Raw genomic sequence first — 16,903 nt, 5'->3', positions numbered from 1 at the left:
AATACGGCAGCTCTTGCTTCTGGTGGGACGTACATTCTGTTCTTGGGGCCGGTCCCCGGGTCCGGGCTCCTTGCCAGGGCCTCCCGGACGGTCTTCTCCACGTCCCAGGTGAGGGAGGCCACGACAGTGGACTCGGGGATGATGGTCTCGGTGGGGTTCGACAGCCCCGCTTTGGCTTCTTCTTTGTGCACCCGGGACAATGCATCTGATTTTGGTTTTTGGTCCCGGGGCGGTACGTGATCCGGAAGTCAAAGCGCCCGAAGAACAGAGACCAGCGGGCTTGCCTGGGGTTCAGCCGCTTGGCGGTCCGGATGTACTCCAGGTTCCGATGGTCCGTGAAAACCGTGAAAGGCAACGATGCCCCCTCCAGCAGGTGTCTCACTCTTCAAGAGCCTCCTTCACCGCGAGGAGCTCCCGATTGCCGACGTCATAGTTCCGTTCAGCTGGGGTCAACCTGCGGGAAAAATAGGCACAAGGATGGAGAACCTTATCAGCCTCCACGCTCTGGGACAGCACGGCTCCTATCCCTGAGTCAGAGGCGTCCACTTCCACTATGTACTGGTGATCAGGATCAGGCTGCACCACAACTGGTGCAGTCGAGAACCGGCGTTTCAACTCCTGGAACGCGGCTTCGCACCGATCCGACCAGGTGAAGGGGACCTTGGTGGAGGTCAGGGCAGTCAGGGGGCTAACTACCTGACTGTAGCCTTTAATGAACCTCCTGTAGAAATTTGCAAAGCCCAGGAACTGCTGCAATTTCCTGCGGCTTGTTGGTTGGGGCCAATCTCTCACCACCGCAACCTTGGCCGGATCAGGGGCGATGGAGTTGGAGGAGATGATGAACCCCAGGAAGGACAAAGAAGTGCAGTGGAACTCACACGTCTCGCCCTTCACAAACAGCCGGTTCTCCACCAACCGCTGTAGGACCTGACGTACATGCTGGACATGGGTCTCAGGGTCCGGGGAAAAGATGAGTATATCGTCCAGATATACGAAGACGAACCGATGCAGGAAGTCCCGCAAGACATCATTTACCAAAGCTTGGAACGTCGCGGGGGCGTTAGTGAGGCCGAACGGCATGACCAGGTACTCAAAGTGACCTAACGGGGTGTTGAATGCCATCTTCCATTCGTCTCCCTTCCGGATCCGAACCAGGTGGTACGCGTTTCTAAGATCCAATTTAGTGAAAATTTGGGCTCCATGCAGGGGCGTGAACACTGAATCCAACAGAGGTAACGGGTATCGGTTGCGAACCGTGATCTCAGCCCTCTGTAATCAATGCATGGACAGAGTCCGCCGTCCTTTTTGCCCACAAAAAAGAAACCAGCACCCATCGGGGAGGTGGAGTTCCGGATCAGCCCGGCAGCTAAAGAGTCCCGGATGTAGGTCTCCACTGATTCGCGTTCCGGACGTGAGAGGTTGTACAACCTACTGGACGGGTACTCAGCGCCCGGGACCAAATCGATGGCACAATCGTACGGTCGGTGCGGGGGAAGAGTGAGCGCAAGATCTTTGCTGAAAACGTCAGCAAGATCATGGTACTGCTTTGGCACCGCCGATGAACGAGTGACAGCTGGTGCAGAGGATGAATGACAGCTGTCACTTCGTCTGGGTCTGGCGCCCTCTCGTGCTTGGAGCCCGCACTCCAAGCAGGGCGCCCTCTGGTGGTGGTGGGCCAGCAGTACCTCCTCTTCAGCGGCCCACATAACAGAATCTGGAGAACTTTCTACACGTAAGCGGCAAGGCCGAAAACCAACATTGAATGCCCGTGACCTTTGATAACTCAGGTGGCACTGCATTAAAAACTGACATCATTGTGTAAAGGATCTTACCGTGTGGGCTCAGGAACACCTCAGAAAACTATTGTCAGTTAACACAGTTCGTCGCTACATCTACAAGTGCAAGTTAAAACTCTACCATGCAAAGCGAAAGCCATACATCAACAACATCCAGAAACGCCGCCGCCTTCTCTGGGCCTGAGCTCATTTGAAATGGACAGATGCAAAGTAGAAAAGTATGCTGTGGTCTGATGAGACCACATTTCAAATTGTTTTTGGAAATCATGGACATCGTGTCCTCCGGACCAAAGAGGAAAAAGACCAACCAGATTGTTACCAGCACAAAGTTCAAAAGCCAGCATCTGTGATGGTATGGGGGTGTTTTCATACCCATGGCATGGGCAACTTACACATCTGTGATGGCACATCAATGCTGAAAGGTACATCCAGCTTTTGGAGCAACACATGCTGCCATCCAAGCAATGTCTTTTTCAGGGACGTCCCTGCTTATTTCAGCAAGACAATGCCAAGCCACATTCTGCACGTGTTACAACAGCATGGCTTCATAGTAAAAGAGTGCAGGTGCTAGACTGGCCTGCCTGCAGTCCAGACCTGTCACCCATTGAAAATGTGTGGCGCATTATGAAGCGCAAAATATGACAACAGAGACCCTGGACTGTTGAACAACTGAAGTTGTACATCAAGCAAGAATGGGAAAGAATTCCACCTACAAAGCTTCAACAATTAGTGTCCTCACTTCCCAAACGCTTATTGAGTGTTGTTAGAAGGAAAGGTGATGCAACACAATGGTAAACATACCACTGTCCCAGCCTTTTTGAAATGTGTTGCAGGCATCCATTTCAAAATGAGCATATATTTGCACAAAAACAATAAAGTTTATCAGTTTGAACATTAAATATCTTGTCTTTGTGGTGTATTCAATTAAATATAGGTTGAAGAGGATTGGAAAATCATTGTATTCTGTTTTTATTTACATTTTACATGTCCCAACTTCATTGGAATTGGGGTTGTACATTGAACCCAACCTGTCTATATATTTTGGGATATTTCGGTCTGCCAACGTGGATTGTATTGGGACAGAAGGGATTTTCTCCTCAATACTTTTCCACTGGGCATTATAAGATGCATCACACCAATTTATTACTGTCTTAATCTGTGCTGCAAGGTAATAGTTCTTAAGAGATGGCAGGCCCCATCCTTCTTTTTCTTTAGCTAATTGTAAGTTTTTGAAACTGACTCTAGGTCTTTTCCCTTCCCATATATATCGTGATATCATTTTGTCCCAGTCATGTTCTGATCAATGGAGATGGGTAGGGTCTGGAATAAATACAATCATCTTGGCAAGATATTCATTTTGATGGACTCTATCCATGAGTGTAAGGTAAAGAAAGGGATCAAATTCCAGAGTTCAATAATTTTCTTCTGCAACGGGACATAATTCACCTCAAAAAGTTTAGTTTGGTCCTTTGGTATGTTAATGCCCGAGTATTTTAAGGATTTGCCCTGCCATACCATTGGGTATCTGGTAAGTATTTCCCCTGGTGGATTATAATTGTAGGAAAGTGTTTGAGTTTTGCTCATATTAATTTTATACCCAGGCATTTTACCATATTGCTCACACAGATGAAACAGTCTTGGTAGGGAGTTTGTAGGTTGTCCTAAATAAATTAAAAATGTCCTCAGCATAACAAACTTAGCTTATGCTCCTTCCCTTTGATAGTAATCCCTTTAATGTTTTGGTCTTGTCTTATGGATTGGGCCCAATGTCCTTTATTTAACCAGGTAAAAAACTAATTGAGATTTAAAACCTTTTTTACATCATTCCAGGTAAATGGGGCAGAAAATTTAAAAGCCTTTTTGCCCAGTTCGGTTCTGACTCTCGGGACCTGCAAATGTATGATGTCCTGAGAGCACAGTCCATATTGGCTGAGGTTTCTACACGTGTGTGAGCAGAAATATGTGGGCAGAAGTCCAACAATAGATTTGTAAAATAAAGGTCAGCCAGTGAGAGAGTCTATGAACATACAAAGACGGACAGTGTGTGACATCATATAAGGAACAGTGATGCACATGATAACTGCAACCAGTAATAAAACACAAAGCACAGTGGTATACAGCATCCAGTTTCTTTAAAAACTATTCAGTGTTCATAAAAAGCAGGTCTCCACAGTCCAACAAGAGTAAAAAAGTTGTGGTGTTCAGTCCATAAGTCCAGTCCTATTACAGCCGGAGTCTACAAATTCACAGGGGCCGGTCTTGGGACCAGTACATGGCGCCAGAGCTGACCTGACCTTTCCTTCTATCCTGACAGTGGCACGTCTGTTTGAGATTGCTCTTTGTGAATTAAATGAATTCATCAGCTTTTTTGAGACATGTCACATTCAGAAGAGTGGAAAGCAAAGCTGTGCTGAACTGCACTGTGAGCCAAATCATTAATCAGTTTCATGGTAGGGTTGAGAAGAACAAATGCAGCAACATGACCCAGGCTCTTACTTTCTGTTTCAGCCAGCTCCTCCACTGTCACTGTTACCGTACCTCACAGGAGGCATAAATCATTCAGATGGCCAGTGAAAGATGTGCCCAAGAACCAGCCAGTCTGTAGCTAACAGCTCTGTGTACCGTCAGCTCATGTGGCGGCATACAGCAGAGAAGACACATTTATCAAAAAGATGAGGAAGTTGGATAGCTCTGCTTCAACAACAACATGGCCAATAGAGGTTACACATCCTGGGAGAAGAGTTTAAAATGTTATCATCAGTCTGGAATAGGTTTTGGTTTTGAGTGAACATATTCAAAATGCTTTGGGGCAACAAATGGTTGTGCGCTTCTGTGCTACTTACTTTGGCTAACGGAAACAATTTTAGTCAACACATTCAGGAGCGGAAGACCTGCCACCCAGGTAAGCCATTCACAAAAAACATTAAAAAAAGAAAAAAAGATTGCATCTGAGCAAAATCACAAGGTTTAAATATTATAAAAATATAGAATTACATGATCAGTGGCCCAAAAGGCCAATTAAGGGATCTTATTCATTTCTGTAAGACATTACAAAGGTATGTGACTTGCATGCCATTTATATCTAAGTTTGGAGCACTTTTAATTTTGATGTACTGTATTTACAGATTTTGTGGAATGTGACATTTGTGCTCTTGCATTTGTTTACCTGTTGTTATAGTGGAGAGATATTTTAGAAAAGTGCATTTTCATCAAAATGAGGCTAAAAGAGGTTGGCATTTACATACATACAGTATGTGAATTGAAATGATTAGTTGTTTGAAATTACATGCCAAAAGCTTTGATATTTTGATAGAAAATACTATTCTTCACACATTGATATATTTCTATCAAACATGCATAATTTCATGTATTATATTGCATAAAGTGCTATCTAAAACATGGACATCAGCGGTACATTAGATTGACACTATAAAGTTAATATTAGCAATACATGCCACAGACAGTACCATTTAGTTGAACTTATGAGTTAGCTTTTCAAATAAATAAACTGATAAAAAATGCTATTATAGTGTTAAAACAGTATGAGTTGCATATATTTGACTGAAAACTGTATAAAATCTTTGCTGAAAAAGCCATTTCATTGATCTTGTCAATTAGCTTTCAAAATAATTGATAAAAATGTTATTAAGGTGCTAAAATGGTATGACTTAAATATATTTGAATGAAAACTGTACAAAAAAGTTACTAAAACACATATATTAACTAGCTTTAAGTGGCTACCCACTAATACATTTACAATTAGGTAAAGGGAGTGTATCTGATTTTCTGACAACTGACTGTAGTAGTTAGTTATAGATTTGTTTGTGGAACACTTTATACATAATAACATGTAATGTAATATAGCATGGAAATGGACAGTGGCTGAAGCATGCTAGATAGCAGCTAGTGCGCAGTTCTAGCATGACCACTAGCCAGTCATGAATAAAAATTAAGTAAAGGGAGTGTATATGATATTACAACTGAATAGGTATAAATTTTAGAACAGTTAATAATGGTTAGACAAAACTATATAAAATAATATGTAACATGAGCACATATGTTAGCATGGACAGCGATAGTGGCTAAGGCTTGCTAGATAGCAGGTAGCACATATTGCTAGCAGTAGCTGATAATGAATTCCATATTATGTGAAGGGAGTGTGTATTTGTACTATCTGCTATTGTATTACAACCTACTGGAACTTTATTGTTGATTTAGGAGTATATTTAGCAACTCCACCTTAAAAAAAAGATACTTGTTATTGTTTCCATTAGGGTTCTACTGCCCACTGGAGAGCATCACTCCAGTCCCTTGTCCTAAAGGAACCTATGGACCATCTGCTGGTTCTGTGTCTATAGATGGCTGTCTGAAGTGTCCTCCTCAGCACTACTGTCCTCGACCAGAAATGATTGCCCCTCTCCCATGTGGTCCTGTGGCTCATCAGCTGCTTGTGGGTCAGGACACCTGCATATGTCCAGGAGAAGGGCAGATTTTCCAGGTCACATATTAGATTAACTCATTTATTTTCACAGTATTAAAAAGATTGTGTGAGTTTTCTTTGTGTCTCTTCTGGGAGACATTCTGCGCATTGTTATCTTTCTGAGAAAATGTAGGAGGAACAATCTGCAGCTTGAAGCTGAAAGACCTCGTATCAAATTCCTTCACATCAGGCTCTGGTTTCCTGGTCTATTTTAGGGGTACTGAACCCTTCACTCATCAGTGCATAATAGGGAAATGTGATTCTTTCGTCTCAGTGCTGCCTTCGTGCCTCTGTAGGTAGTAATGACAATATAAATGAATGGATTAAGAAGGGAATGGAAAGAAGGCCAAAATAAAAAAATAGACGGAAAGAATAATGGCCAAAACATTAATTAGAAATGCAGCTTTTAATACAGTATCTTCACCAGACTTTACTTCAGAGGCTTCAAATTGCTGGCCTGAGGGTCAAATTCAGTTAGTGAACCATGCCTTGCATTTATTATGACACACAGCTTGTGTGTTAATCTTCCTGCAGGTGTACACATTTAATCCTTGAAAAGTCAAAGCATTGCATGGTGATAGCTGCAAACATCACAGATTTGTAAATGAGATTGCTAGTACACATGAATTTTGCCATATTTTCCCCCCCTCAACCTGGATTAATCTGCTTAGACAATCACAAGGCAGAAGGAGAGAGTAGTGGGTCAGGTCAGAGAACACGGGCTAGTACTGTGTATCTCTGCAACCCTCACACCATGTAATCACCCCAGGTCCCAGATGTCCTTTGAGAGCCAGGTAAAATGTGAGTGTCCCCTTGGCTTTCTTCATCTGCTGGGATCATCAACAATGAGGCACCTGTGTGCTAGATCATGGACAGAGAAAACGGCTGCATTGCCAAAATACTGTAGCTGATGTTCCCTCACAATGCAAGTGATACTCCTCATACCATTCATTTGAAACAAAGTCATTCCCATTGTACCCAAGGTTCTTCCGAAAGATTGCTTAACAAAAATATCTAGTCATCGCCTTACGCCACTGATTAGTGTCCAGCTCTCACAACCATACAGTACAACAGGGGCTACCAGGACCCTTGAGACTTGGATCTTTGTTATCCTGCACCAATATTGGCATTGCCAAACCTCTACCCAGTGACCTCATGAAACCAATAGCTCTTTACAAATGTCTCCTGAGCTCAAAGGCTAATGATGCAGACACAATTATGTTGCTGACTCAGCTTTTCAAGTATATTTGGACAGGGCCCTGTACAGCGCGGCCAGGTCCAATCTGAAAAGAGGCATCAGAGAGGCCACGGCTGCCTACAAGAAAAAGATAGAGGACCACTTTGCTATAAATGACCCCAGAAGGATGTGGCAGGGAATAAATCATATAACCAACTACAGAAGCAGCAACCCAGGAAATGCTAGGTCTGATGCCTCGCTGGCAGAGGAGCTGAACCGCTTCTTTGCCCGCTTCGAAGCAGACAACCCAGCAGCAACTCCACATCCACCACCCTCCAGCACTAGCACACTAACACTTCAAGAACACGAAGTGAGATGTGTCCTGAAGGCGGTGAATCCCAGGAAGGCAGCCGGCCCCGATGGTATGCCTGGAAAGGTACTCAAAGCGTGTGCTGACCAACTGGCTGGAGTTTTCACCCTCATCTTTAACCTGTCCCTGTCACAGGCCATCACTCCACTCTGCCTCAAATCCTCCACCATCATTCCAGTCCCAAAGAAGTCAGCAGTGGAGAGCATAAATGACTACAGGCCTGTTGCACTTGCACCTGTGGTCATGAAGTTCTTTGAAAGACTGGTCTCTCAGCACATCAGAGCCTGTCTGCCTCCCACTCTGGACCCCCACCAGTTTGCCTGCAGGGCAAACCGCTCCACAGAGGACTCTATCACCACAGCGCTCCACACCGCGCTGAGCCACCTGGAGCACCAGGGGAGCTATGTGAGGATGCTCTCCTGGACTTCAGCTCAGCCTTCAACCACATCATCCAGGAGATCCTGGTCCAGAAACTGACACATCTGGGCATCTCCACCCTCATCTGCCAGTAGATCAAGGACGTCCTCACAAACCGCCCACAGTCCGTGAAACTTGGCCCCCACATTTCCTCCACCATCACACTCAGCACCGGTTCCCCCTCAAGGCTGTGTATTGAGCCCCCTCATGTTCACGACTGCTCCATCCCACAAACACCATCATAAAGTTTGCGGATGATACCACCATGATTGGGCTCATCTAAGGGTGGATGAGACTGACTACAGAGATGTGGTCAATCGACTGACAGTGTGGTGTTCAGCTAACAACCTGCTGCTGAACACCACAAAAACAAAAGAAATAATCCTGGACTTCAGGAAGAACAGGGCTGACCCAGCCCCGCTCCACATCCAAGGGGACTGTGTGGAAAGGGTCAGCTCCATCAGGTTCCTGGGAGTGCAGCTCTCTGATAGCCTCTCCTGGACTGCCAACACCACAGCAGAGGTGAGGAAAGCCCAGCAGCAACTCCACTTCCTGAGGGTTCTCAGGAGAAACAATCTGGAGGAGAAGCTGCTGGTGTTGTTCTACAGAGCCACCATCAAGAGCATCCTGACATACTGCATCACAGCGTGGTATGGGGGTGCTCAGTAGCAGACAGGAGAGCGCTGCAGAGGGTGAGGAAAATGGCCCAGGGGATCAATGGTTGCTCTCTGCCCAGCCTGGAAGACATTACCAGCTCTCGCTACCTCAGCAGAGCTACCAGCATCAGCAAAGACACATCCCACCCCAGCAACCACCTGTTTGACCTACTACCATCCGGCCGACGGTATAGGTCAATCAAAACTAGGACAAACAGACTCAGGGACAGCTTTCTGCCCAGAGCGATCACTGCTCTGAACAATAACAAATCACTCTAATCAGCACCTTTCAAGTTTCTTGTGCAATATCTGTAAACCATGTGCAATATTCCCGTGCAGTATGATTCCACAGTTGTATATAATTCTCGTTTTACATTTTACGTGGTCCACGTTATTTTATTTTACCTTATGTTTATATTAGTTGTACATATACTCCAAATAATTCACGTTAAATTTCACTATCTTTTATTTGGCTAAAAATTACTTGCACCACGGAAAGCACCTTTCTGGAGTTAGACTCAAATCTCGTTGCAGTGCAAATTACAATGACAATAAAGGCGATTCTGATTCTGTATTGCATAGTGTATATGAGGCAACACGGTGGCTTAGTGTTTGGCACTGTTGTCTCACAGCAAGATGGTCATCGGATTGCTTCCCGCCTGGTCCATTCAGTGTGGCATTTGGATGTTCTCCCCATGTTTGTGTGGGTTCCCTCGACGTGCTCTGCTACCTACATTCGAAGACATACAGATTAGGTAAATTGGTAATTTTAAATTGACCGTAGGTGTGTGTGAATGTGTTTGTCTATATGTAGACTGGCGTCCTGTCCAGGGTATGACTGCTGGGGTTTTCTCCAACCCCCCGTGACCCTTAATTGAAGTAAGTGGGCAGAGAAAAACTTGGTTTCAGTGCGGAAGGTTCCCGGCTCAAACTCCACCCCTGCCACATTTCTCCATGTAACGTGGAGTTGCACCAGGAAGGGCATCCAACGTAAAACGTGTGCCAATTCAACATACAGATCCACCTCGGATTTGCTGTGGCGACCCTGAGTGCAAACAAGGGAGCAGCTGAAGTGACTTACTTACAATGTATAATGTATATGACAATTCAGTTTTATTTTCTGTCTAGACCAGTGATGGTCTCTGCCAGTGCACTCTGGACTACCATTCTTCCAACAATGGACACGTGTGTGCACACAAGCTGTATGACATCTGCAGAGATGGAAAAACACGTTCTCAGTATGGACACTGTCTGGATAGATATCAGTGGTCACTTCACTGCAGCCACCAGGTTTGTGCAAACACACACAAAAAAGTAGAGCAAAGGTAATTACTTTTAACACTCCAAAACTCACTGACAGTTTTATAAAGATTTGTTTGGATAGTGAGAAAATGGCATGAATTGACAGAAACGACTGGATTTATTTCCACAAAAGACAGAAAAATAGAACAGATATCTATTAAGAAAATGCTTGTGTGAAGCCTGTTTAATATTTGACCATAAATAGTTTCTATGACAAACTAATCATTGATTAGCCCCAAGCATTGTTTATTTTTGTCACTGCCTTTCGTAGTATCCACTAGTACAAATAACCTTTCACCAAGTTCCACACCAAAAACAATCTGACGCAATTTATCCAGTTCAATTTGTGCAGGTGCTTGAGTTCATTAATTTTTTGGGGGGGATTATGACAGCTCAAAAACCCAGCACAGAAAGAAATCAGAAAATGTGTAATTCCATTTTTCTGAAAGTCATTATGGTGATCATGCTTTTCTTAAAATGTTCACATTCAAATACTCATTTCTCAGTATCATGTTTCCTAAATTAATTACCAATATGATTCAGTGGCTAAACCTACAATTTTTGGGCAATAAATGCAATAGTTCTGATTAGAAATCAACATAACTGATCAATAACAGAGCTGTAAATGACCTTGATATTGTGGCTCCTATGTGACCAAGAAACCTGATCCTCAGTGATACTGTACACAATGTTGGAACAGTCTTTGGTGGAGGTCCCAGTCACGACGATGTAGGGGTATGTACATCTTGAATCCTGTTGTCAGAAGGAGGCAGGGGCAGAGCCTACCCCCGGGTGTCAGAGATGGGCCGACTGGTGTCAGCGAGGTGGAGGAGGTAGCGTTCAGGTCAGCCACTGCAAGTCGCAGAGAGGTAAGTTAGAACTGACATTTTTAAATAAAGTGTAGGTTTCTTTTTGGTTGTGAGTTGATGACTGAAAGATGGACTGGCTGCTTCCTATTTGCAATTACAGCTGTTACTGATTAGGTGTGAAACCTTTGAAATCTGAGTCTTCCTGGCAGAACTTACACTACACTACATTTATTGATTAGCAAGCTTTTAAGCATGTTAGGCAGAGGTTTTCTACAGATCTTTAGTGCTGCTAAACGTTGTTTATAAGCAAGAATTTGTTGACTTTTTTATTGTAGTTTGGATACATAATGTGTTGGAATCATGTGATTGTTTTATATGGATAATTTTTCCAGCAACAGTCACTACTCAAACGAAGGGATATTATCATGATTTTTCTGTCAGTATTATTTTTAAAAGTTAAAGGTGGCTACTAGAGAATATACGGCCACAGTCTATTCTCAAAAATGTTGCACGTCTTTCTTTGTTCCATCATTAGGATATGGCATCACTGAAGGTTGGTACCTCTGTAAAATCTAGTATTGTCACTCATTCTAGCACTTACACCCAGAAATGTTATTTTGACCACAAGAATAGTGATTCTATATTATTTGAAACTTAAAAATTCAGTTATGTCAATTAAAAATTTTAAGATGTTATCTAATATATATGTCATTGACAATCTTTTTTCATATAATTAGTATTTTTGAATTCCTTGCCCTCAAATTGCAATTTTGCCGCTGGGATCATAATCATGAGTAATCCATCTGTAGAAATACTGTGAAAACGGTATTTGAGGGTTAATATTTTGTAAAAAATTCAAGATGACCACACCATCCCCGCCTCTGAAAAAATGTAATGCATTCTGATTTGTTGTTGTGTAAGGTTTTCTAAAAAGATATACCACATAAGCTTGATCATTCTTTAAACAAATAAACAAACAACCCCCCCCCCCCCAAAAAAAAAATAAAAAAATGTATTCAAATGTTCTGAGTTGAGTGTATCTTAAAAATGGTTTCAATCCTATAGGTGTGCAGATCTGCAGAGGACTATCAGGGTTATAATGGTGAGCTGGGCCTGTGTGTCTGCAGACAGCCTGCAGGCAGAGCTGTGTGTGGAGGCCTGTGCAGGAGAAGTTCAAACACGAAGCTCAAACTCCAGTGCCGCTTTAACGGTGAAATGGAGCTAGTGTGGAATGGTGAAAGTCAGGTGAGCAAACACACCTGCAGATGTCTCCCAAAGAGACAAAAGTACATTGGTTACATTAACAACCATATTAATGCATAAAAGAACAAAGTCAACCAGAAGGGCATTTAAGGGTGCACGTACCTTTATTAAGACTCAGATTGCTCTACAATACCTGTAATGTGCAACTGAATAATTTTCACATGAACACAAAAGTTTTATGGTTTAAAAACTAATGCACCTAGACACAGACTTGGCTAAACAGTGGGCTGGCTTTTAGATACAACCCCTGGCAAAAATTATGGAATCACCGGCCTCAGAGGATGTTCATTCAGTTGTTTAATTTTGTAGAAAAAAAGCAGATCACAGATATGACACAAAACTAAAGTAATTTCAAATGACAACTTTCTGGCTTTAAGAAACACTATAAGAAATCAAGAAAAAAAGATTGTGTCAGTCAGTAACGGTTACTTTTTTAGACCAACAGAAGAAAAAAATATGGAATCACTCAATTCTGAGGAAAAAATTATGGAATCACCCTGTAAATTTTCATCCCCCAAACTAACACCTGCATCAAATCAGATCTACTCGTTGACATTGACCCTATGCCATGACATTGACCCTATGTGTCTTTTTACAAGGAATGTTTTCGCAGTTTTTGCTCTATGGCAAGATGCATTATCATCTTGAAACATCCCCAAACATCCTTTCAATTGTCCAAAATATCAACGTAAACTTGTGCATTTATTGATGATGTAATGACAGCCATCTCCCCAGTGCCTTTACCTTACATGCAGCCCCATATCATCAATGACTGTGGAAATTTACATGTTCTCTTCAGGCAGTCATCATTATAAATCTCATTGGAACGGCACCAAACAAAAGTTCCAGCATCATCACCTTGCCCAATGCAGATTCGAGATTCATCACTGAATATGACTTTCATCCAGTCATCCACAGTCCACGAATGCTTTTCCTTAGCCCATTGTAACCTTGTTTTTTTTTCTGTTTAGGTGTTAATGATGGCTTTGGTTTAGCTTTTCTGTATGTAAATCCCATTTCCTTTAGGCGGTTTCTTACAGTTCGGTCTCAGACATTGACTCCAGTTTCCTCCCATTCGTTCCTCATTTGTTTTGTTGTGCATTTTTTGATTTTTGAGACATATTGTTTTAAGTTTTCTGTCTTGACGCTTTGATGTCTTCCTTGGTCTACCAGTATGTTTGCCTTTAACAACCTTCCCATGTTGTTTGTATTTGGTCCAGAGTTTAGACACAGCTGACTGCGAATAACCAACATCTTTTGCAACTTTGCATGATGATTTACTCTCTTTTAAGAGTTTGATAATCCTCTCCTTTGTTTCAATTGACATCTCTCATGTTGGAGCCATGATTCATGTCAGTCCACTTGGTGCAACAGCTCTCCAATGTGTGTTCACTCCTTTTTAGATGCAGACTAACGAGCAGATCTGATATGATGCAGGTGTTAGTTTTGGGGATGAAAATTTACAGGGTGATTCCATAATTTTTTCCTCAGAATTGAGTGATTCCATATTTTTTTCCTCTGCTTGGTCTAAAAAAGTAACCATTACTGACTGCCACAATCTTTTTTTCTTGATTTCTTATAGTGTTTCTTAAAGCCAGAAAGTTGCCATTTGAAATGACTTTAGTTTTGTGTCATGTCTGTGATCTGCTTTTTTTCTACAAAATTAAACAACTGAATGAACATCCTCAGAGGCTGGTGATTCCATAATTTTTGCCAGGGGTTGTATTAGCCACACATCCTCCTACACCTGTCAGTCCCTTCCCAATTGGGCACCATTAAGTCCTGCAGTAATGAACAGTGCTGAATCAGGTTATGATAAATAAGATAAAACTACATGATACTGGAGTAAACATTGTGTACAGTGGTAACACAAGCACATGCAATGGTAAATGTTCATTATTTAATGTTTTTGCCTGTTGATTGTTGCACATAGCTGCACTGTATGGAATTCCAAAGTGAAGATTGTTGCATATTTTCTCTGACAGACAGGCTGTCTGTTGAAGAAGACAGGAGGAAAGAAGTAACAGGAATAAAGTAATAGACAAAAGAGAGAAGCCGTGGGGAAGCCCAACTGAAACCCAAAAATTAGCCCCTATTCCTAACAAACCATAACCTCACCAAACCCTAATTCAAACCAAATCATACGATAACCCTAAGATACTCCCATTCATAACCCATCCATAACCCTAATCCAACCATTACCTGAACTAAACCCTAACCCTAATATTACCATAACCCTAAACAACTCCCACTCATAGCCTATCCATACCCTAATCCAACTATTACCCAAACTAAACCCTAACCCAATCCTTACCATAACCCTAAACAACTCCCACTCATAACCCATCCATACCCTAATCCAACCATTACCTGAACTAAACCCTATCCCAAACCTTACCATAACAACTCCCATTCGTAACCCATCCATAACCCTAATCTAACCAATACCCAAACTAAACTCTAACCAAACCTTACCATAGACCTAAACAACTCTCATTCGTAACCCATCCATAACCCTAATCTAACCAATACCCAAAGTAAACTCTAACCAAACCTTACCATAGACCTAAACAACTCCCATTTGTAACCCATCCATAATCCTAATCTAACCAATACCCAAACTAAACTCTAACCAAACCTTACCATAACCCTAAACAACTCCCACTCATAACCTATCCATATCCTAATCCAACCATTACCTAAACCTTACCGTAACCCTAAACAACCCCCACTCATAACCCATCCATACCCTAATCCAACCATTACCCAAAGCAAATCCTAACCTTACTATAACCCTAAACAACCCCCACTCATAACCTATCCATACCCTAATCCAACCATTACCCAAACCTTACCATAACCCTAAACAACCCCCACTCATAACCCCCCGAACTAAACCCAAACTTTACCATAACCCTAAACAACTCCCACTCATAATCCATCCATACCCTAATCCAACCATTACCCAAACCTTACCATACCCTAAACAACTGCCACTCATAACCCATCCATACCCTAATCCAACATTACCCAAACCAAACCCTAATCATAACCCATCAGTAACCCTATCCACTAATCAACTGTGCCAAAAAGCTTAATTCATTCCTTGGTAATAAATGAATGCATGCCTTTATTGTCACTGTAAGCTAAGCATAAAACAAAATTATGAGTGCATCATTGTTTAGTGCAAAAAACACATTAAAAAAGAGGACAACCATTAAAAAGAAGATGTAGGAAAACGTCTCGAAATCTGGAAGTGCAAGCTTAGTAACACTTTTCAATAAGGCTGCATTAACTGACGTAAGTTAATACAGTAATAATCATTACCTAACAGTTCATGCTAATTAATACTCTAATAATGATGTTTAGTATCTTTATATATTATTAAATTATGCATAAATGAATGTCTATGTTAACATGAACACCATTCATAAATGATTAGTAAACATGGTTAACATGTAAATCACTGTTAGTTAATGCTTATCAATCCATTAATTGTTAATTACTGTACCGTTAGTGTGAAATGTTACCCATTCGTTCATCCGTAACCCAACTCTAACCAAAACCAAAACCATAACTGATCTACAAAACATTATATATTCATTCATCCATTCCTTTGGTTTTCTATTTGCCAATATTTACCCTTTTCTTGATTCATTCTTTTTTTTTTTACACTGCGTGAGTTGTGTGGTCCTGTTTTATTGGTTTTGTTTTTATTTTGGTAGATTTTATTGGTTTTATCTTTTGTATGCTGTATGTTATGTATTTATTTATCTTGCACATTTTAGTTATTTTTATTGTTAATTTTCTTATTTTTAATTTATTTCTTGACTATTGGGGTTTTATCTATCGTGATTCTGCTGTATGTGCAGCACTTTGGAACGTCTTTGTTGTTAAATGTGCTATATAAATAAAGTGGATTGGATTGGATTTATTCTTCAGACAGACAGACATACACAAAACTTGCACAGTGATATTTGTCATTTTGTTTGCAATACCGTCTTGAACATATGAACCTTGGCGGTACTGAGGTGACGTATTCCCGCTCTCTGATAGGCCTGCCTGAATTACACCTCTGTAGCTCATTTTAAGTGTTGCCATCATGGATAAATCTCCCAGGCTGCTGGCACATCCTAGTCATTTGGACAGGGAAAGTCAACAGAGGTACTTCAGAAGAAAGAACACCTTCACCATTTTTCTACACAGTAATGACTAACTCAATTTATGATGACAGTGACAGGGAGAGAGGCGTGGGAGTGCTCCGGCTGAATGGCAGGTCAGTGCATCGCTGTACAATATGTATCAGGGATGTCAGGGTGACACACCTCAAACATTAAACAAAGACTGTGCCAAAATATCAGATTACCGTATTTTCTAGAGTACAAGTCGTGTTTTTTTTTTTTTGTCTAGTATGGGAGGTCCCACGACTTAAAAATCATACATTTCTTATGTTGTTGTTCACCTGCTCCCATTTGTTCGGGGGTCACCACAGTGGATCCAGCACAGATCCGCATTCGGATCTGGCGCAGGTTTTACACTGGATGCCCTTCCTGACACAACCCCAGCTTCACCTGGAGAAACAGATGCAGTCGTCCAAAGAGGTCTCCCATCCAAGTACTAACCGGGACACACT

At 41.9% G+C, this 16,903-nt stretch overlaps 1 protein-coding gene across 1 annotated transcript in view; it reads left to right on the top strand.

Moving 5' to 3' along the window:
* The first annotated feature begins 4,469 nt into the window (after positions 1-4,469).
* si:dkey-103g5.4 overlaps positions 4,470-16,903 on the top strand; it is a 162,238-nt gene continuing 149,804 nt past the window's right edge. Inside the window, exons 1-4 of the mRNA XM_034169315.1 lie at positions 4,470-4,698; positions 6,071-6,294; positions 10,025-10,186; positions 12,073-12,252. Of these exons, the coding sequence (XP_034025206.1) occupies positions 4,596-4,698; positions 6,071-6,294; positions 10,025-10,186; positions 12,073-12,252 (669 nt within the window). The 5' untranslated portion in view covers positions 4,470-4,595. The remainder of the gene's footprint in view (positions 4,699-6,070; positions 6,295-10,024; positions 10,187-12,072; positions 12,253-16,903) is intronic.

This window comes from Thalassophryne amazonica, chromosome 4, assembly GCF_902500255.1.
Source record: "Thalassophryne amazonica chromosome 4, fThaAma1.1, whole genome shotgun sequence".
Taxonomy (NCBI): domain Eukaryota; kingdom Metazoa; phylum Chordata; class Actinopteri; order Batrachoidiformes; family Batrachoididae; genus Thalassophryne; species Thalassophryne amazonica.
This window is presented reverse-complemented; position numbering and strand designations above follow the sequence as displayed.